At 43.8% G+C, this 21,916-nt stretch overlaps 1 protein-coding gene across 6 annotated transcripts in view; it reads right to left on the bottom strand.

Annotated features, from left to right (window-relative positions):
* HSF2BP (heat shock transcription factor 2 binding protein) overlaps positions 1-21,916 on the bottom strand; it is a 60,586-nt gene that overhangs the window by 1,136 nt on the left and 37,534 nt on the right. For 2 of the 6 annotated variants that reach the window (XM_075912458.1, XM_075912459.1), the window contains exon 8: positions 11,712-12,305. In XM_075912458.1, coding sequence (XP_075768573.1) covers positions 12,097-12,305 — 209 coding nt within the window. In that variant the 3' untranslated portion in view covers positions 11,712-12,096. Of the gene's footprint in view, positions 1-549; positions 2,123-8,725; positions 9,212-11,056; positions 11,116-11,711; positions 12,306-21,916 lie in introns of those variants that run through there. The other 4 variants (XR_012898246.1, XM_075912460.1, XM_075912470.1 and 1 more) reach the window with 4 other exon arrangements.

Here is a 21,916-nt window from a genome sequence, read left to right on the forward strand (position 1 = left end):
AGGCATATAAATGTCCGGTATTTTCTAATTAAGTAAGTTTTATTATTATTAGAGTATCGGTACGTAGTTACATACTGCCTGGCTGGTAGACACACTCACACTGCATGAGCGGGTCTACCAGCCAGAGAGTACGCAACTACGCAGTAGAGAGGGTGGGGGCAGGGCTGGGGCGGGATGGAATCTCTGGGGCTGGACTCACCCATGAGCCCTGCCGGGATCATGCGCAGGATGGGCAGCACCCTGGGATCTGTGTGCACCTAGGCCAGCCCTGCTCCCCGCCAGCCGGTTCCCACCCCCCCGCTTCCGGCCAGCCCCACTGCCCCCAACTGCCTCCTGGCCAGCCCCGCTCTTTGCTGGCCGGTTGCCCTGGGTCAGCCTCACTCCCCACAACCCCCTCCCGGACAGTCCTGCTTCCTGCCAGCTGGTTCCCCCCTCCCGATCTCCCCTGGCCAGCCACGCTGTCCCCACAACCTCCCAGCCAGCCCTGCTCCCCGCCAGCTGGTTCCCCTCCGGCCAGCCCCACTCCCCCCCATCTCACCTGGCCAGCCCCGCTCCCCCCGATCTCCTCCCAGCCGGCCCTCCCCATCTGAGATCAAATGTGTCTGCTATTTTTTTGAAATCATCTGGTAACCCGATTTCCCTTTTACCCATAAGAGTTAGACTGCCCAGTGAAAGGGTTTGTTTCTTTCTGTCACCCTGGAAGATAAGCTGCCCAGGTGGAATTATCCCTTCCCATTTCTCTGGGAAATGGAGCTCTTCCTCTTACTCCCTTTTCCTTCTTTACACTGTGCACTGTAAATGGGTTCTCTCGAGGCTTCGTCTACACTGCTGGTTTTGCCAGCAATGAATATGCAAATGAGACGCAGATTAGCATATCGCCGCTAAAAGGGTTTTGTGGAAAACGGGGGTTTTGTGCAAAAAACCCCCATCCACGCTACTTCTCCCCCCCTGCAAAAATGGTGTGCATAAATTATGCAAATGATGCACTGTGATATGCTAATCGGCACCTCATTTGCATATTCACTGCTGGCAAAACCAGCAGTGTAGACGTAGCCTCATCAAGCAAATGAAGCCCCTTTCTTCCTTCACCTCCATTTTGCTTTTCCCCTCTCCTGCCCCCTGAGGATTTGGCTTTGACTCACTCTTTGAACTTGGGATCTGGGCAGAGTTCTCCCAACTTTCTTCACTGGGGTCAAGATGAAACTGAGGATAGTCTCTCTCCTCTCCCCAGTCTACTCAGCAGGAGATGCGGAATACTAAGAGCACTGATGCCCTCTGGCTGTATCTTAAGGCTGCTGCTCTAATAAGCAGTCTGACTTCGGAACACCAGCTCTAAAACCCTTTGTGTTCACTGACTGATTTAACTTCAACACATCTGAAAGGGATAGAAATGAAGCAGGACAAGTTTAGCAATCACTTTTTTCATTCACTTTCCTGTACCTTGGTGGAGGCAGTGTCCACTGACCTGAAAAGCATCAACATTTATATGTGGGTAATGACTGCCACATTTGGCACTGTTGACAGCTTTTATTATTATTTCTCATACTGGGTCCCAACTAAGCTCCAGGCTTCACTGTACGAGGCAGTATACAAAAATATAGGAAGAAAGTCTCCTTGCCCTCACAAACCAGAATGGTTGAAAGAAAGGAAGTATTCTTACCCCCAGAAGACTCAGAAATTGCAACATCAGCCCTTGAGTAGGGTGAAGGAACATGAGGAAGCAAAGGACACTCTCATCTCCTCCAAGAAAATCAAAGACTGGATAAAAAACACATCAGTGGTTAAAACACAGAGCTTACAGTTTCCTTAGCAAAGCTGCATTTCTGATAGTCAAAGCAGGGCTGATAATTGTTTTACAGCCTCTTATCTTGGCCCTTCATAGTGACAGTATCAAAAACACAATCAGTTTTCAGCAATTGCTACCACCATCCTCAGCTTCAAGCTCTAAAATACCCATTTGCAACAGAAAATGTTTGTTACAATTAAATAGCCATCGTAATTAAAAAATAAATTGTAAAGCATTTTCTCCCTTTCCACATCCACCGTGTGGCATTGCAGAACACTGCAATAAGCAAACGGATGACAATATATTCCAAGTCAGAGAGGCCTTGCTGCACAGGATCTAGGAAGTAAAAAAACAATTCATTAATTAGCTCCTCCTGGTGGGTACTTTTAATGTGGGTTATATTACGTTCTCACGTTCTTAGTCTAACCTAATGCTCCCTCCTCCCCAGACCAGTTACAGGAGATCTGTTGTTTTTAGCAACTCCACTTTCCAGCTGACTTGAAGATTTCTGATCCCTAGATGAGGCCTTATATATGCTTGCACTCAGATTTGCTCTTGCTGCTTATGTAACCATTCACACACCTTTTGATCTCCTGCTATTCGGAGCCACTGCATCCAGGCTGTGGGGGGGGGAATCTCCTTTCCCACTGCTTCCTTAACCAAGATGTGTCTGCTGCTAGATTAGCTGCCTCCACACTGGAGACACTGGCTGTGTCAGATATGCAATCTCTTAAGGTTTCCGGGGCAGTCTTACATGTATGTCAGCATTGTTACAGTTGAATAGCTTGATGGCTGATCAGAGCAGCAGAGGACATAATTTCTAGAGAGACTTCCTGTGAAGACTTCCTTACTGGAATGGGAACAACTCCTTTTTCCTCGGTTGATCTTCATTCCAAAAGATTAGATTTCTGCTGCAGCAGAGCAATAATTATGTTCATGATTATTACTCTGCCAGAGTAAACATTACTGGAATGAAGAACTGGACGCAGTATATATAGGATGAATAGCAGTCATTACTGGTAACTTCTTGTTACCAGACAAATTAATAACATACACGGATGAACATTTTGTGATTCTTTATGGTTTACACAGTATGGAGTGCCCAATGTGTTGTCCCAAATGCCAGCTATGGCCAATCAGATCTTGAGAGAGATGGCACAATTGTTACAAGAACAAGCAAATACTAGGATTTCGGGGGCGGGGAGGGGGATTACTGCTATTTCAAAATGTCCAGGCATCTATATGCAAGTACAATTGCAGCCTTGGGCTCTTTGCCAGTTGTCAGTACATCATACTGGTGTTGCAATGTGTTCATATGCTTCTGATAGGAAGAACAAAACTTATTGGATGCATCATCGTAAAGTTTCACATTTTCTGTCATTTAAATGTGAATTGCACTTCACTTCATGGTTCACAATACTCAGGAGTTCTCCCAATGGACTCATCCTTATTTACTGGTCTCTGTAAAACTCTATGGACTCATGTCTGTCTATTCAGTACAGTCTTACAGTCAATCAGCACCCAGCTATTATCACCACCAGAAAGTTTCACATGTTTAACTTAAAAATCTGTTTTTTTTTTGTTTTGTTTTTTTAAAGCAGTTAAGTGAAACGGACACAAATCCCTTTATGGAAACTTTTTTCAGTTTATATTTGGCTGGTTAGCTTAAACTAGATCCAGTCAACTAAAACTGAACAGAAATGAACCTATCTGAAGTATGTACATCCACCAAGTCTTCTGCCCAGTTTAAATCAGTTTAAAATCACATTTAAGTTATACCAGTGCAACCTAGCGGCAGACAAACCTTCATTAATCTTTGCATTCTCCTTCTCTATACTTACCCCCATACTGCTTTGTTGATGGCAGTGCTTTTTCAGTTTGTCAGTGGGCACTGCCCTATAAAACGCACTTAATCCACTGCGGGGACAATTCTAAGGAATATTAACTTAAATTTCACCATGTCTGATTTTACTCTTCTTCTTGTTCTGTTTTGGACACAATCTCTGCTGTTCCCATGTGTATGGTCAGAGAACTCATGTCCTTTTATCGTTCCACTTTATACTCAATTTTCTAACAGCAGATTCTATCCTAACATTTATATCAGTACATGAAGGGTATGTCTAGACTACATGGCTCCATCGACGGAGCCATGTAGATAAGTGTACTAGACATAGGAAAATGAAGCGACGATTTAAATAATCGCGGCTTCATTTACATCAAAATGGCCGCCGCGCTGTGCTGATCAGCTGTTTGGCGGCACAGTGGGGCAGTTGGACATGCCGCGGTCGACAAGGGAAGACTTTGTCGACCACTCCGGTATGGCTCGTGAAATGAGGTTTACCGGAGAGGTTGACAAAGGCTTCCCTTGTCGACTGCAGCGCGTCCAGACTGCCTCGCTGTGCCGCCAAACAGCTGATCGGCACAGCGCGGCAGCCATTTTGATGTAAATGAAGCCGCGATTATTTAAATCGCCGCTTCATTTTCCTATGTCTAGTAAACTCATCTACATGGCTCCATCGACGGAGTCATGTAGTCTAGACATACCCGAATAGTCTCTTTTAACTGCAGACTTCTCTCAGTTATGTTGGACCTATTCAACTTTATCTTATGAGCTTTCATAACCACGAACATACTACAGGTTGTACCTCCCAGGTCCGGCACCCTCAGGACCTGACTGGTCCCGGATGAGGGATTTTTCCGGACTATGGGGACATCATTTCTGGCCTCCCTGCTGCTGGCCCTTACTGCCCTGTCCCCACTCTTCACCCCACTGTGGGCTTCCTGGCTCTCCCTGTAGCCCAATGGAGCCACCCCCGACTCCCAACCCTCCTCCCCCCGCCTATCTGAGCTGTGTGCCAACTCCCGTCCCCTTACCCTCCCCTCCAGCTCAGCTAGTCCATGCGTTGGGCTTCCTGGCTCCACCTTCCCACAGCCCAGCTGGGCCACATATAACTCGCTCCCCTGCATAGTGTCTGGCTTCCGTCCTCCCCACACTCCGTAGCATGCTGGGACTCTCTGATCTTGGAACATCTGTGGTCCGGACCAGGGAGTTCTGGTTTATAGAGGTGCAAGTGAACAAAGCTTGGATTAAAAGCTTCAGTCATTCAGGACACATTTTACAGAATTTCTTCATTGAACAACTTCCCTGATGCTTCCTGCAAGCTCTCTCTGTACTGGAGCTTTGGGGGAGAATTCATGTCATGGCTCCACTGTAGCCAATTTATATCAGCAGGGGATCTGCTCCTAGACACGACACCTAGAGCCAAGTTTTAAATGAGCTGGAAATGCAGATACAAAAATAGTTAGAATTTGGTTTGTGGCAGCACACAACATAGACCTTAATCATTACAATCATATTCTAACCTTTGTGGGAACCAGGGGCACCAATGCACCAGTGTTCTTGCCTTGCCTGTATCAGGCTACCATACAGTGCATTGCTTCACACCTAGAATGGCCTGATTACCTATGTGTACTCCACTAGTCTAGGGTCTGCTGGACTGTATAGTGGAGATACTGGGCAGAGGCACCATTGCCATAACACTCTGACAGTCCCACTGTCTCTGTCAGCCATGCCTCTGTGAGGCTTTCACCCTTTCACAAATGCTATGCAACACTCAGCAAGCACCAATAATACGAGGCAACTACCTCTAGGATGTCTCAAGCCATGCCATGAGACACCTCCATCTTCCTTACTGTTTTCCAGATATCCACTGCACAGATTTTGCTATAGATAATCACCACCGTTAAAGGCTTCCTATGCCCTGGAAGCACAGGCTAAGCTGGGTCTCCCAGGATGACAGCATTTTAACTCCGTTAATGCTCATGCTGATTGCTTGGAGCAAAACTTTAGCTTTTCTTTGAATTATACCAGATCCAAAGAGTCTAGCTTCATTGATATTTCCAGGCTACTCCATACTCATGTTAATGATCCTGCCATGGTGAGCAAACAGACCTTCCAGGCCCTTGAAGAAAAAATATCCTTTTTTATTGAACTCTGAGGCGTGGTGCGGGGAGCAAATAATGGGTCTCCTCCCCGGCTTCTGTGTAATCCCCAGCCATTCAAAGGCATCAGTTGTCTCCTGTGCATTACCAACCATTCTGACCTAACAGCCCATCTACCTCCCTCACAACTGAACCGTAGTACTCAGGGGTAGTGAACTGTGTGCTACCTGTTGGGCCCAGCACTACCGCTCTGTACAGGTTTCCAGGACAGTGGCCTTATGCATCCAAGTTCTGCAGCCACTGCTAGTCTCATAGACTTTAAGGTCAGAAGGGACCATTATGATCATCTAGTCCGACCCCCTGCACAATACATGCCACAGCATCTCACCCACCCACTCCTGGAATAATCCTCTCACCTGTATCTCAGATAATTGAGGTCCTCAAATGGTTTAAAGACCTCAAGGTGCAGAGAATCCTCCAGCAGTGATCCATGCCCCATGCTACAGAGGAAGGCGAAAAACCTCCAGGGCCTCTGCCAATCTACCCTGGAGGAAAATTCCTTCCCGACTCCAAATATGGCGATCAGATGAACCCTGAGCATGTGGGCAAGACTCACCAGCCGACACCCAGGAAAAGTTCTCTATAGTAACTCCTATCGTCCCACCATTGGCCTATTTACCACCAATAATGAAAGGTCAATTAGTTACCAAGATCATGTTATTTCATCAAACCATCTCCTTCATAAACCCATCTAGCTTAATCTTGAAGCCAAGTAGGTCTTTTGCCCCCACTACTTCCCAGCTTTGCCACACTATCATTTCCTGCCACTTGGTGCTGTTCAGCCAGGGTATCACTTCACTGAGTGCAGCTGGTCAAGGCTTTTGCCAAGGAGTGTCCATCTGGGTCCTTCCACTTCCTCCACTAAAAGCAGCTGGGTGGAATCATACTGGGTACGGTGCTCAGCTACGTGACGGCTGGTTACCTAGACTCACCCCGTGTGCTCTCGTAAACAGATCACTGTGCTTCCTCCGCGCTGCACGGCGGCAGTGTGCCACCCTGCAGGGACATAATGCTTCACAAAAGTAGTTCTTTAAAGCAGCGTGGAGAGAGCGCTGTGCACTCCCATTTCAGCTGCATTCAATCTGCGATGGGTCAGGATCCCCTTGGGATTGTGACCTGATGTGCTGAGGCACCATGGAGCCATCTTCCTCTGACAGCCTGGGTACTCCGTAACCCTGCTGTGTTGAGCCCAGCTCTCCAGCCTGCTTCAACTGAGGGACAGGGCCACTTTTTCCCAGCAAGCAAATACACAGCCCTTCTAGGAACTGAACCCCAGAGAATGCCCTTGTGCTCCACTCATCTGAAGAAATGGGCTGTGCTCATATATATTCTTAGTCTCCAAGATGCTACAGTGGAAACCCTGGAGTGGGCAAAATCAAGTCCAGGGGTGGGATTCGGCCCACCCAGCTGATTAGCAGAGCGTGCATACTTATAGCCAGCATCCTGTGTTCAGCTGCCTCTCCCCACATCTTGCTCCACCCTGCAGCCAAGCTGCTCCTGTGATTCTCCTGCTACTGTACAAAATGGGGAAGTAGGGTGGAGGGGAGTGCTGATGTCGGGGGGGGGAGAGGGAGCAGGAGGAGGAGAGAGAGGGGAGACAACAGAGCAGAAGAGCTTTCCCTGTTTTAGAGACAGCACATGGCTTCTCAGAAACTTACCCAGCAGCAACCAGCACACACATACACATCTCTTGTCACTGTCACATAATACACTGTCTCTGTGTGTGACACACACACTCTCCCAGTCTCTGAGCCATACACAATGTCACAAAATCCTCCCTCCCCCCCCCCCGACATCAGCACTACACCATGTCTTACATAGATCACACAATATGAATGTCTTCTCAATACTCTTTTCTACCTGCATGACCTATCCCACAGACCACCACTGCCTATGTAACCTGAAATACCCAACTCCTGTCTATAACTAATCACAGCACTCACCCATTTTCTAGACTCTTCTCCTGTAAGTGAACTCTTATGCTGCCATTTCATGAAGTGGAGCGATCATCCACACACGGTGAAAGTACAAGATAAACATTCTCATCAAGAAGGCCCACAAATCAGTATGAGTTCTGTTGCTCCTCCCTCCAACTTCAGCCTGCCCACTAATTCTACAAAAGCTCTCTAGTTTTTCAATCAGTTGTATGCCAGGATGAATACAAGTGTATAATCCTTTAAAATCAGGTGGAAGAATAATCCACCTGCCTTTTCCACAGAGTTCTGTTAACTTTGATTTTTGTTCCTGTCAGCTTAGAAAATAAAAAACCAGACTTTTCCACAGCAGTGCCCGAGAGCTGAACAACTTCCGTTGCCGTGAGCAGAGTACACACCTCTCCAAGGAATCAAAGTTTAATTTTAATTGCACATTGTGATCTGTGAGGTAAATAGGAATTTTCACAACAGATTTTTGACCTTTTGGCTTATGTTAGTGTAAGGACCATATTCTGTTTTCATATACACTGGTGAAAATCGAAAACTTCTCCATCACTGTCCTCAATGCAAATACCAAATTCTAGTTCTCTCCTTGATGGAAAATCTAATTAATACCAATGGGAGCTGACAATATGCAATAAGAAAGGTGGCTTTAATGGTGTTACCCAGGATTTACATGAATGTTAGTGAAAGCTGACTTCAGTCCTATGTAAATTAATGTTTTGGAGGACAACAGGCAAAGTGATTAATCACCTGCCATATGAAAAGAAACTTAAACTATTGCACAAAGTGCAACATAAATTTCCAAAACACTTTTTTAATTACTAAAATTTCCCAACATCCTGAAGTTTCATAATAGAGGGAACATTTCCAATAAAGTAAGAGATTTATAATGTATAAATTGATAGATCTTTCATTACAGTAGCAATAAAAGGTGTTGCTGCTATATAATCATCTATGTTCCTCTTTTTATTTGAAGAAAACAATGACACACACTCCAAAGTTGAGTAACATTTGTTTATTTCAACAAAGTCAGCTTCTTTCCCTGTTTTATAAACTCCCCAAATGTACAATGTTGGGGGGGGGGGGGGTCTACAATAACCTAACATCTTAATTTTCTGTAGTAGTCACCTGGAGATAAATTAAGGTACTAAATGAAGATTATTCACGACAAAAACATTTGATTCAGGGAAGTTGTAGCTGACAGTACTTCAAATGGTGAACTTCCAGCTTTAATAACACCCAGTAAGATAAACTGTTGTTAGCAACAATTGGAAAATTTGAAAATGTACTACTACCCTGTTTTATTACTAGTAAGGTGGACATAAAACCGCAAACAACTAGAACTAGGATTTGTCAGATTATTTGTGCTTGGAAGCCACCAGACTTTACTGCCAGTACAAAAGCTTCTATTAAATGTAACCAGTAACAAATTGCTTCCAGATCTCAGCAGTCTGGAGAAGGAAGTTGACTCCTGGGCCTACTGAATCTGGGATACAGGAAGAAAATAAAGACAGCAACACGATATTATAGTTACTGATAAGTACTATAGCTAGTAAGATACTATTTATTCCACCACAATATTTAAAGAGTGAAGGCTTTCATAAAAAATAAATTGAAAACCGACTTCTTTCTCTGACCTCGATACAATTCAGCTCTAGTGACTCTCAAACTTTTCTGCGTGAACTGAAACAAAATACCTTTTCTTTTGCATAAAACCAAGTAATGAACAACATTTTCACTAAGAACTGTAAGACACAAGTTGAACACTCTTCAATAAAAAGAACGTATTTAAAAATGCAATAGCGATCTTAAAACATTATCTGTTTTATCACTGTATGTCTCTGGAGCTTTTCATAATTCAGGTGTTTCAGAAGATGAAGTGAGTTTTATAGAGCCAACTATAATTGTATTTATTCAAACAGCATAATTAAACTTAAAAAAATAGGCATTTCCTCAAAAGTTGGTGGATCCATGGCATTACATCTGACTATAGCAGAGCATAGCCCCAGCAAGTTAAATCTTAGAGAAAGGGAGCTGGGAGCTACAGGGGCTCACTATCAGAGTTGATAACCCACTCAGGTCAAAAGTTGTAAGGTTTTTACCAAAACCTACAATGTGAATGGAAGTGCTGAATGTACCCTTTTTTCTCAGTGGGTTGAAAATTAAACTAAACAGGACTGACCACAAATACCCTGAACTATTTTCCCCCGTGGCTTATTGGCTTCAAATGATTTGATTAAAAACATTAATGGGAGAGAACATCTATCCACAGAAAATTGTGTGATTAAACAGTTTTTCTCTTTTACTGTACTTTAAAATTAAACAATTTGAGTTGATGGTCCAAGAAATTCCAGGTTACCACCATTTTGATTTCATCATGGGAGAGTTTTTCATCAAAGCGAGAAAGCAAATTTCAAAACGTGCATGTTAATACTTATGAAGTTTTACTCTTACCAAGATCTACACATTGTGAGGATTATATATTCTTGAATCAGAAACAGTACAATTCCCAGTAAGTGCTCATGGCATCCTTTTCTTTTAATTACACCATCCCGCTTCTCACCTCCTAGTGCGATATCATTTGTGATATCAGTCTCATATTTTCTGAGAAATCTTTGATTTACTGGAAGTGTTCTGGGAAGTTTATATCTTGTATTTTCTTCATTCAGTGCTAATTGGGCTCCATGGAATGTTTTACTATGTTGGCAAAATTCTGCAACAAGGCGCTTTACATCCATTTCTACTAATTTTTCTTGCATCGTATATCTGTCGCACTGTGCCAAACCCCTTTTCTTGGAAGCTCTATAACTATGTCTTTATCTAATGTATTTTATACTTCCTTAGACGTACAATGACCCATTTGTCATAATAACTAATTAAGGGACAAAATGCATTGTTCTAAGGATTCTATCCCATGCACAACAAGTTTGTATATATATTAAAAATAAGTTACTGAAATTTTTAAAATGTATTTGGACTTGCACTTGATTTCATGTAACCAACTATGCCACATTTTATCATCAACATCAGTGGCACTAGGGCTCCACTTTAGCAAATCACTTATGCTTAAGTTTACGTTTGTGCTTAAATCCCAAATCAAAGTTAAGCCTTTGTTAAATGTTTGGCTGAACAGGGATGAAACTTGAAGCTTCATATTGTTTTGTGACTACTTGAATTAAAAAAATGCTGTAGCATGATACAGATGCAAGACAGCAACAATACCGGCCAAAACGGAGGACAGAAGATTGTGTTCTGAGCCTTTTGTACCAATGATGTAAAAGACAACAATGTTGCATTTTTTCTAATACATCAGGATTGTAATTTTTCTTACTGTGTTGGCTTCATCAGTGAAGAACCATAACACCAGTAGAGAAGAGGAAGTTGTTGTTCCTGTAAAAGTATATATTTTATCTGTCACTGTTTCCAATATTATTACATTTCAAGCTATATTACAAACACAAGAGAACTGAAAATGACAGCATAACTGATAGGCACATAAATCATAGCATTACAAAATATATAATATAGCTGGTTTGAGGGTTATTATTTGAGGTAAGCAAGCTTAGTCCTAATAAATAGTGAGGATTTCAACTAAATACATCAGTTGTTCATGACAAAGCAGTAATTAAATTTAGCCTCTTTCGCTATGGAACTACATATAAATATCATAGCAATTTTTTTCCCCTTCTGTGGGCCCATGGGAAGCTCAGTTGCTATTATTCATTGGCAGCTGCTAACTTAGCTCCTCAGCAACTCTAATGAATCTGAATGAAAAATTCGAAAGCAAACTGTAAATACAGTATACACAATTCCAACTGCCTTTGATTAGAAAGGATAAAGAAAAGAAACAGAAATAAAATGTCTTATGTCTTCTGAAACACTAGAGTAATAAAAAGCATCAAAGTTTACTTTTAGCACACTAATTATTAGAGATGGGCTGAACTGGACCAAAAGGTTACCCTTGAAAATAAAGAATGCACTACCGATAGTTGAGGTGATTATTTTATTCTCTATGTATCACTAACAGGTTTGGATCACTTTAGAAACACATTATTATCAAAACTCTATTAAACAAATTAAACTTTCTTTCTTCTGGAAGCTCCTCTAGGATTATGTTCAAACACCTAACAAACAACATATTTTTTCAATTATTATTTTTTCAATTATTATTGGACTATGTTATCTGGCTTCAGGCAGGGATTCTGACACAGGTAACTAAATAGATTCAAATGCTTCAATCCAAGTCCATCTCTACTAATTACTCAATATGCATATTTTTAATCTGCTATACTATTTTGCCTACCCTTGCAAAATAAAAAATATGGGGAAAATGTAAATAGGTGATGTCATAATACTCCAGTGACTGTAGCTCTACACTTCACACTCAAGGATTTTGAGGTCTTCAAGCAGTTCTTGCGCCAATGTTTGCAGCTCTGCATTGCGGCTCTTTGACAGTGCTATGATACGTTGAAATGGCAAGGTGTCACGCATCTCAGGTGCTGTCTTTGCTAAAACTTCTGGCTCTAGAATCACAGACTGAAGAAGGCGTAGAACATGCAGACATACTTCTGTATCTGGGTCTAGAAGTGAGGAAGAAAAGATTCTAGCTACTTCTGAACACCCTCCTTATGCCAGGACTATCTTTATAGCTCTACATCACCATCCCTCATGAACCTTGATAAAAGATTCTCAGCTGCTGAAATGGCCCTTTGAGGCTGCTTGGCTTCAGTATTTAGAATAATAGAATCATAGAACACTAGAACTGGAAGGGACATTGAGAGGTCATCAAGTCCAGTCCCCTGCTCTCACCGCAGGACCAAGCACTGTCTAGATCATCCCTGACAGGTGTCTGTCTAACCTGCTCTTAAATATCTCCGGTGATGGAGATTCTACAGCCCCCTAGGCAATTTATTCTAGTGTTTAACCATTCCGACAGTTAGGAAATTTTTTCTGATGTCCAACCTAAATTTCCCTTGCTGTAATATAAGCCCATTGCTTCTTGTCCTATCCTCAGAGGCCAAGGAGAACAATTTTTCTCCCACTACCTTATAACACCCTTTTAGATACTTATGACAGGTATAAAACCACCACTGCCTTTCTACCCAGTTGCATGTGCTAAGCACTGGCTGGGAATAATCAGGAATATTTTGTTTCCTTCTTCTTTACTTCAAATGTAGTAGAGTCCATAAATATGTGGATTTATTAACAACCTTGATATAACCAGTCAGCAGTCAATATTTACTTGCTGCAGTTTGACTTGGAAAAGGATAAATTATGTCCCATTACTATTTAGTTTGGTTTAAAACAGTCATCCTGCATTTCTTATCAGGCTTTTCTTTATCTAAATAAGGTTCAGATTCCATTTAAGCTCAATAAAGCCTTGACTTTAATCAAATACATTTTGCAATAGTATGCCAGTCCACCATATGTTAATAATATAGTTGACACAAACTGAAATATCGGGTAGGTTTGATTTTATGGTAATGAGACAAATCTGGTCTGATTGCTTAGGAACATGTCAGAAAAATCCGCCTATGAAGATGTACGATTTTGATTTCTATTTTTAAAAGAACAGGATGCATTTATAACTACTGAAATATTAGTAGTGATTCTATTTTAATTAAATCCAATAGTCAGTCAGGGGTCTGTTTGTGCCTTTGGTAGACATATCCAGTAGGTGACTATTTTTTTTCCCTTCAGTTTTCTATTTTGCTTATTCCCACCTTGTATTTTTAATATATTGTGCAGCGAAAACATCCATTTGTATCATGTGCTATGCATTTCTACTATGTCTATCACTGTCATAGCTAGATTTCAGTAAAGCCTTTGACAGAGCATTGTATGTAAATGTTAAGAAAAGTTAATTGAAATTTTCATACTAGCATTGCTATGGGGACTGAGGTCTTGCAGTAGGACAACAAATCAAGTGCAGTGATAAAACACAATACCCTGAACTGAAAGAAGGTCTCAAGTGGGCTAGAGCAAAAGCTCTCTTATTAGTCAGCTTACTTAACACCTTTGTTTAATGATCTGAAATCAGGATAAGCAGAATGCTAATTAAATTTACAGACATTAAACTGTGAGGTGTTGAAAATACCAAACAGAATAGGGCCTAGAGGTGAGAAATATAGTCAAGAAATGACAAAAGCCTTATCTAGATGGGAAATTTTATGAAATTCCCACTGTCACTGCCAAAAGTTCAGGAGAACAGGTATTTAGCACTGGTGGCTTCTTACAATTTTACACTATGTTAGTTAAACCTGAATCTGCCACAGATTTCCAATGTGAGTGGTGATAGATCACAATCTTTCTGTGCCTTAGTACCACAGCTGTACAACGGGGTAATATATTTACTTTCTCATACCCTTTGTCTGGGTGGGTATTTCGACAATGCTGCCACTAGAATCCCCTAACATGGGCAGTGTAGTCACTCTTTATAGCCAGGGGAGAGGCCACTCCCCATAAACCAGGGGCAGTAGCTTTATAAAACACTGTCTATATTGTCATTTTTCAGTGCTAAAACTTTATCGCTCACACCCCCAAAAGACTAAAGTTTTAGCGCTGGAAATGGCAGTGTAGACACAGCCTTAGCAATTCCAACAGAAGCACTATTCTGTTGGCTTAGCTGCCTCTATACTTGGAGTTCTGCTAGCATAGCTATGTTCTTTGGAGGAGGGGAGCTACATTTTTCACACCCTTAACTGACGTACCTATATCAGCAGAACTTTGTAGTGTAGTCTTGCCCAATGTGGTTCTCTAACAAGGGTCCTCAGAAATGTGCCTAGTTTTTCAACCAGCTACATAAAAACCACCAGGAAAGTCAGTAAAAACTAAAATTTCATTCAGACAGAGGCTTATTTATTTTGTTCTATATTTGTACTGGTTTTCAAACAGTAACTCACAAACACAAAGTGTTTCATGAGTTTGTTTTAAGGGGGTCACCAGGGCTGGTGTTGGACTCACTGGGTTCCTGGTAGGGATGTTAAAATTTGTTTATTTTGGTAAATGTGTACTTGCATAAATTTTAGGCTTCTAAGACGTCTAAGAATTTATTGTTTATTTCAGGCAAAATGGAGATGGGAATCTAAACACATACTTTTCAAAAAGTATACAGCCAAGCCACGTTGTCCTCTGTAATACAGGGCCAAGTTCTGCTCCCTTTACGTGTGTTGAACATTGCTTTACATCAATCACAATGGGGCTGTCTGGGAGAATGGTGCTGTGCACTGAGAGTAAGGGCAGCAAAATATGGTCCAGTGAAACAGAAGAGAAAGTTACTGAAGTTAACTGGATATAGCTAGCCATAACCTTTCTGGGTTTCAGTGTACCCATCTATAAAACAAGTCTACTACTTTTAGTACCTTACAAAAGAGTTGTGAGGCTTTAATATCTTCCTCTCTATATAAAAAAGCTTTTCCTGCAGGACGACATCACCACGTCACTCTGCTCCCCCAGCCTCGGCAGAGTCAGAAGGGGAAGCCATGGCTCAAGGCTCCTCCGGTCCCTCCTCAGGGGGTTCCCTGGGCTCCCCGCTGTCCCCTGGCTCCTTGGCAGGAGGGTTAGAGGGCAGCAACAGCTCCTCGCTGCACTCCTGCTCCGCCTTATGCCCCAGCTCCCACCAGCAGAGCTTTGATGGGGGATGGCCACAGGGCGCTCAGTGAGCTCTGCTGTTCTCCGAGGCCTACTGCTTCCCATCCAACCTCCTCCAGCCCTGCTGCTGCTTGTGGGTCCGGTGCCCTGCCACTCCCTGATTCAGCGGGGAACCACTGCTGCTGCCTGCCTGGCACTCCAGCCTCATGCCCCCTACCCCCCACACAAGTTTAGAGTGCCAGTACCAGCTTCCTGCTGCAAGGGGAGGGGAGAGAAAGCCCCAAGCCTCCGCGCTGGATCTGGCTTGTGGGGAAGTGCATGTGTGCTGCGCAAGCTGAATTTGTTGCAGAGCCTAGGGCCTTCTCTTCCCCGCCCCTGCAGAAAGCCGGCACTGACGCTCTAATCTTGTGGGGAGTGCAAGGCTGGGGCGCCAGGCAGGCGGTGGTTCCCTGCTGGGTCGCAGGGTGTCAGGGCCCCAGAGAAGCGGGACCATAGGTGGCTTCCCCATTGGAGCATTGGGGAAAGCCTCCAGTGCCTGGGAGCGGCATGCGACATGAAAAGAAGTAAGTGCCCCCCCGGCATCTCACACCCAGACTTTGCACCCCCAGTGCCTCATGCACCCCCATCCCGTTCCTACCCCCTCCCTCCAGTCAGACACCCTGCCCCCCGCCCAACCATGCTCCCTCCCCACTGGCCAGACACCCTGCCCTCAACCTGCTCCTACCCGCTCCCTGTTCCTGTCCCTGTCCCTTTCCCCCTGGCCAGACACCCTGCTCCCTGCCCACTCCTGCCCCCCCCCCCCCCCCAGCTAGATACCCTGTCCCCCAACCTGCTCTTGACTTCTCTGCCCGGCCAGACTCCTGCCTGTCGGGGCCCAGTCCCCATATGGAAACGGTGTGCTGTCCCCGTCCCCAATCATGGGGCAGGCCTCGCGGTCCATCCCCCATCTGGCCACAGGAAGGGCTGGTGGTGGTGGCCCCCCTCCTGCTGTGGCACAGGTAGGAGGGAAGGCCACAATCCAGCTGTGGGGAACAGATGTGGGGTGGGCAAACCTAGCAAGTAGGGGGCACAGCCCCCTAGTGTATACATGTAAGTTGTTTTAAAACGCTTGATGCATTTATATTAGTATTGCCTGCAAACATTAGGAGGATGTAAGTACTAAGGAAGAGAGAAATTGCCTAAGTAGGTATAAAATTATGCAACTTAAGGTAAGGGAAATCATATCTAGTTGCACAGTAAGAACATTTTCTAGTGAGATCTATTGAATTCCGGGAAGAGTCTCCAATGCAGAGGTGCATTTAAGCTGGTGCAGCATTCTGGCAAGAAACTGGCCGGCTGGGGCACTTAGATGCAGGGAGAGGGTACGGGAGGGTCACTCTTAGCCCTGCTCCCTGGCCTTCATGCTGGCTACTGCACTAGAAGCAGGCAGCCTGGCAGGTTAGAGGGGCTTAGTGGGGGTGTCTGGGACTGCCCCAGCCTGAAGCCCCCTCTGCCACCCCACTGCAATTTCAGGGGTGGGGGGCTGCAGCTGCACTTATCCCATTCACTGAGTGTTTTTTTTCTTCTGGTTAGGTTAGGGAATGAGGCAAAGTGCACAGCCTGCTCTAGCTCTAAGCTGCCCAGGGGAGTGCAGAGGAGGAAGGACACAGGCTGTGTAATTTGTCTCGCTCCCTAGTCAGCAAACAGGGGAAAAAAACTCTCAGGGTATGTCTACACTACCACCCTAGTTCAAACTAGGGTGGTAATGTAGGCAACCGGAGTTGCAAATGAAGCCCGGGATTTGAATTTCCCGGGCTTCATTTGCATAAAGCCGGGCGCCGCCATTTTTAAATGTCCGCTAGTGCGGACTCCGTGCCGCACGGCTACACGCGGCACGGACTAGGTAGTTCAGACTAGGCTTCCTAGGCTTACCACCCTAGTTCGAACTGCCTAGTCCGTGCCGCGTGTAGCCGCGCGGCACAGAGTCCGCACTAGCGGACATTTAAAAATGGCGGCGCCCGGCTTTATGCAAATGAAGCCCGGGAAATTCAAATCCCGGGCTTCATTTGCAACTCCAGTTGCCTACATTACCACCCTAGTTCGAACTAGGGTGGTAGTGTAGACATACCCACAGGGATGGGATAAGTGTAGCTGCAGCCCCCCTCCCTCCACACACACATACTCCAACCCCCTACCCTGAGCCCCCTCCTCATGCCACCCCTATTCTGAGCCCCTTATGCCCCCAACCTTGACTCCTGAATCCCAATCTTCAACTCTAACTACTGCACCCCTTCACCTCAACCCCATTCCCTAAGCCCTCTCCTCACATCCCCTGCCCTAAGGTGCTCATACACCTCAACCCTGACTCCTGCATTCCCATCCCTAGCCCTAACTCCTGTATCCCCCCCACACACTCAAACCCTCTGACCTGAGCCCCCCCACCCTCTACTTAAATTTCTAACAGGTATTGCGCTATGGCTACTCCCCCTTCCATTTAGTCCCCCCTACCCACAAGGGGGAGCCAGGTTGTGATAGGACAGTACCTGTAAGAAATTTAAGTTACTTTCACCCCCCGCTCCAATGGCAGTCATAGAATCCAATGGGTCCCATATGAGGAGAGGTTAAAGCGACTGGGACTTTTCAGTTTAGAAAAGAGGAGACTGAGGGGGGATATGATAGAGGTCTATAAAATCATGAGTGGTGTGGAGAGGGCCGATAAAGAAAAGTTATTTATTAGTTCCCTAAATAGAAGAACTAGAGGACACCAAATTAAATTAATGGGGAGCAGGTTTAAAACTAATAAAAGAAAGTTCTTCTTCACACAGCGTGTAGTCAACCCGTGGAACTCCTTGCCAGAGGAGGCGGTGAAGGCTAGGACTATAATAGAGTTTAAAGAGAAGCTAGATAATTTCATAGAGGTTAAGGCCATAAAAGGCTATTAGCCAGGGGATAAAATGGTGTCCTTAGCCTCTGTTTGTCAGAGGCTGAAGAGAGATAGCAGGAAACAAATCGCTTCATCATTGTCTTCGGTCCACCCTCTCTGGGGCACCTGTTGCTGGCCACTGTCGGCAGACAGGATACTGGGCTAGATGGACCTATAGTCTGACCCAGTACGGCCGTTCTTATGTTCTTATACTGGTTGAATCCTCTGAATGAAGAATCTATTAGACACTTGGTGAATATAATGCTACATCAGAGGAGGTATGGATAAAATAAACCCAATATCTCTCATCTAGGATTTCTATTGTTCTACGTGTATTCCAAAGACACTTAGAGTTACATAAATGGCTGCATGTTAAAACACTTTATCATGACTATATATGATTTTACAAATCTGCTTGTTAGGGATAATTATATTTTTCTGCTTGGATTTTAAAATATACTCAAACACCCCTTTTCTGGTCTCCCCAGTTTCATTAAGAATTTCTCTTTGAAAATACATTCTAGTAGAGAATAGGATGGGAATATGACAGGAAGCAACTATGACAGGAATCTTTTTTACTCAACATTATGTTTATTTCAATGGCTTCCAGATTCAGTCATTTCTATATTAGTTGAGTAATTTCATTTATACAAAGCCAAAAAAAATGTTTCAGTTGTAATTAAATCACTGCATCACATCCTCCTAACAACTGGTGCACACGTTTCTTAGCTAATATATCCAAGTCTAATCATTAAGTGGAAAAAATAGACTCTTGTCTTGGTTTCAAACAGCATGTGTAATATAAGCCTACCACAATTATAACATACTGATGCAATTTTAGCAAGGTACTTGAAACTCTCTAACTTTGCTGACGTTTTGCTATCTGCTACTGAGGTACTGTCTGATGTCACTGGCACTCAGTCTCTGACAAAAACAGCTGATAAAGCAGGCAGATTTTACAGTCACATCTGTCATTAGGAGTGTGCTCTTAGATGAAATATCCCCAACAGCAGGATTTCAGTAACTGCATTACATCAATGCGAAACAGCTTGTTTACAATTGGCTCTTTGAGTGGTGTGAATCCAACGTACGTGTACCTGTTACATTTTCTGGCCAGCCTGGATGCAATATTTGTTGCTGGCAAATGATTTGCAATAGTTTATGGCCCTGCCTATGCCAGGACAGTATTTTAAAAGTTTCACATCTTGGCTAAGTCAGCACTACCACAGTTAGCAGTCCTGGAAGATCTAGCGAGGAGAGGCACCAGCTGCTGCCCCCATTTTAAGCATTATGTCACTACGCAGGCTCACACTAGGGATGTTAAAATGGGTTTATTTAGGTAAACGTGTAACTGCTGAAAATGTCAATGATTCGATGTTTACAGGCCGAGGGAGGTAGCTCCCTGATGCCGCTTCCTCCTCCATTCTCATGCTGCTGTATCTGATACAAAGGCAGCAGCATGGGGGGGAGGGGCAGGGGCAGGTAGCTAGTCAGAAAATGGTGCTCATAGGCTACGTCTAGACTACATCCCTGTTGGCAGAGGGATGTAAATGAAGCACTTCAAAAGTGTAAATGAAGCCAGGATTTAAATATCCCGTGCTTCATTTGCATAATCACGTAATTGCGCTCTTTCGAAATTGAAACCGCAGTCGAGACGCGGTTTACAGGCTCTTTCAAAAACGGGGCATTTTTTTCGAAAGAACTGCATCTAGACTGCGGTTTCAATTTCGAAATAGCACTTTTTCAAAAGAGCGCCATTACGATATTTAAATCCTGGCTTCATTTGCACTTTCGAAGTGTTTCATTTATATCCCTCTGCCGACAGAGGGATGTAGTCTAGACAAAGCCATAGGGAGCTAGCTTAAAAGGCAGCAATGGGGTTAAAGCCAGTGGCCACGTGTAACTGTGAAGATTAACCAATGAACCCAGGCTCATTGGTTAACCATGAACACAGTTACACTTTCACATTCCTAGCTCACACCAGGTCTAACTGATGGTGAGGCAAGTTGATGGCCCACCCATACAAAGACTCCTGATATTGCTAACGCTTGGGGAGCTGAACCCGTGTTGGCAGTCGCTGGGGATTTTGAAAAATTCCCCTACCAAAGAGATAAAAGGTGACATAATAAACAAAGTATTTGCAGTGGAAAAAATGTTAACGCAGGCAGCGTTTACAAAGCATGAGCTCTTGCTGCAGCAAGTCCTAATGTTGAAAGTCTGCTTTTTCTGTGAAATGTACCCTTTTATATTCTCTTTTTTTACTCCAGTTCCTGCATAACAACTGATGTGAGTTCAATCTTTCTTTTTGTCAAGGGACTGTTCTCATTGCTATCTGAGGAAATCAGCCAGTTAGCAATCCCACCTAAAAGGGCCAAATTCTGATCTAATTTTCAAATGTGAAAATCCATTAAAGCTGACACTGCAACTCTAGATTCATATCAGAAAAGAATATGGCCCATTTCCTCAACAACGTGCCTGATTACTCACTGGACATGGAAGTGAGAGTCCAGAAGTCTTTCATATAGCAAAGTGATGCACTGTATATGTGCCTCTCAGCTACACAGCTGTTTAAGTGAAATCTTAAGCATAGCACCTATTGCATACTGAGACTTCGATGCTGGTTGAGAACTCTGGGCATGATCACAATACAACTATCAGAACAATGAAGAAATAGAAAGTTATTTCTTATATGGATGGTGCACTAACACACGAATATATTTTACAGGCAGTCCCTGGGTTACATGGATCCGACTTACATCGGATCCCTACTTACAAACGGGGTGAGGCAACCCCGCACTAGCTTCCCCCCAGCAGACCAGGGAGATGCGAAGCTAGTGCCCCCCCCCCCCCCCCCCAGCAGACCAGGGAGACGCGGAGCGGCTTTTCTCAGCAGACACCTCAGCTTGAGAATAAAGGACTGAGGGAAGTGAGGTGTGGGAGAATAAAACTGAGCTCTGGAGAAATGTTTGGCTAGAGTTTCCCCTACAATATGTACCAGTTCCAACTTACATACAAATTCAACATAAGAACAAACCTACAGTCCCTATCTTGTACGTAACCCGGGGACTGCCTGTAATCAGGTAAGTTTAGAAAAGCTTGCTTATAAAGACAAATATAAATTCACAGTGCTGCTCACAGGAGACTTGATTTGGAGGAAATTGTTTTTAGGCATGAGGATGAAAACTTAAGTTATTGAGTGCTGAGATGAATGCAGTCCAGAAGTGGGAAAGGGCACTCTTTTGTACACTGATTTAAAAGTTGAAGTTTGAACTTTTTGAGACTTAGACAAATCTAAGAATTAGAGGATTTGATTAATAAGGCATTGGGGCAACAGTAAACTAAGGTGACTTCTAAAAGAGGTGCTGCCAGAAGAATTACTTAAATCTTCAAAAAATTCTGAGACCCACAGACAATTCAAACCTCATTTTATAAGGAGTAAGGGTTATTTCGAAAGAAGGGTTTTCTTTCGAAATAACCTTGTCTAGACTGCATTTCTTTTTTCTAAATAGAGTATTTCGAAATAGTGCCTGGATGCAATTATGCAAATAAAGCACGGGAAATTCAAATCCGCGCTTCATTTGCAATTTCGTTCGTCGGCATTTGCATTCCTCTCTTGAAAGAGGAATGCAGTGTAGACATCCAACAGTTTTATTGGAGCATAAGCTTTCATGAGCAAAGCCCCCCTTTGTCAGATGCATG

This window comes from Pelodiscus sinensis, chromosome 1, assembly GCF_049634645.1.
Source record: "Pelodiscus sinensis isolate JC-2024 chromosome 1, ASM4963464v1, whole genome shotgun sequence".
Taxonomy (NCBI): Eukaryota; Metazoa; Chordata; order Testudines; family Trionychidae; genus Pelodiscus; species Pelodiscus sinensis.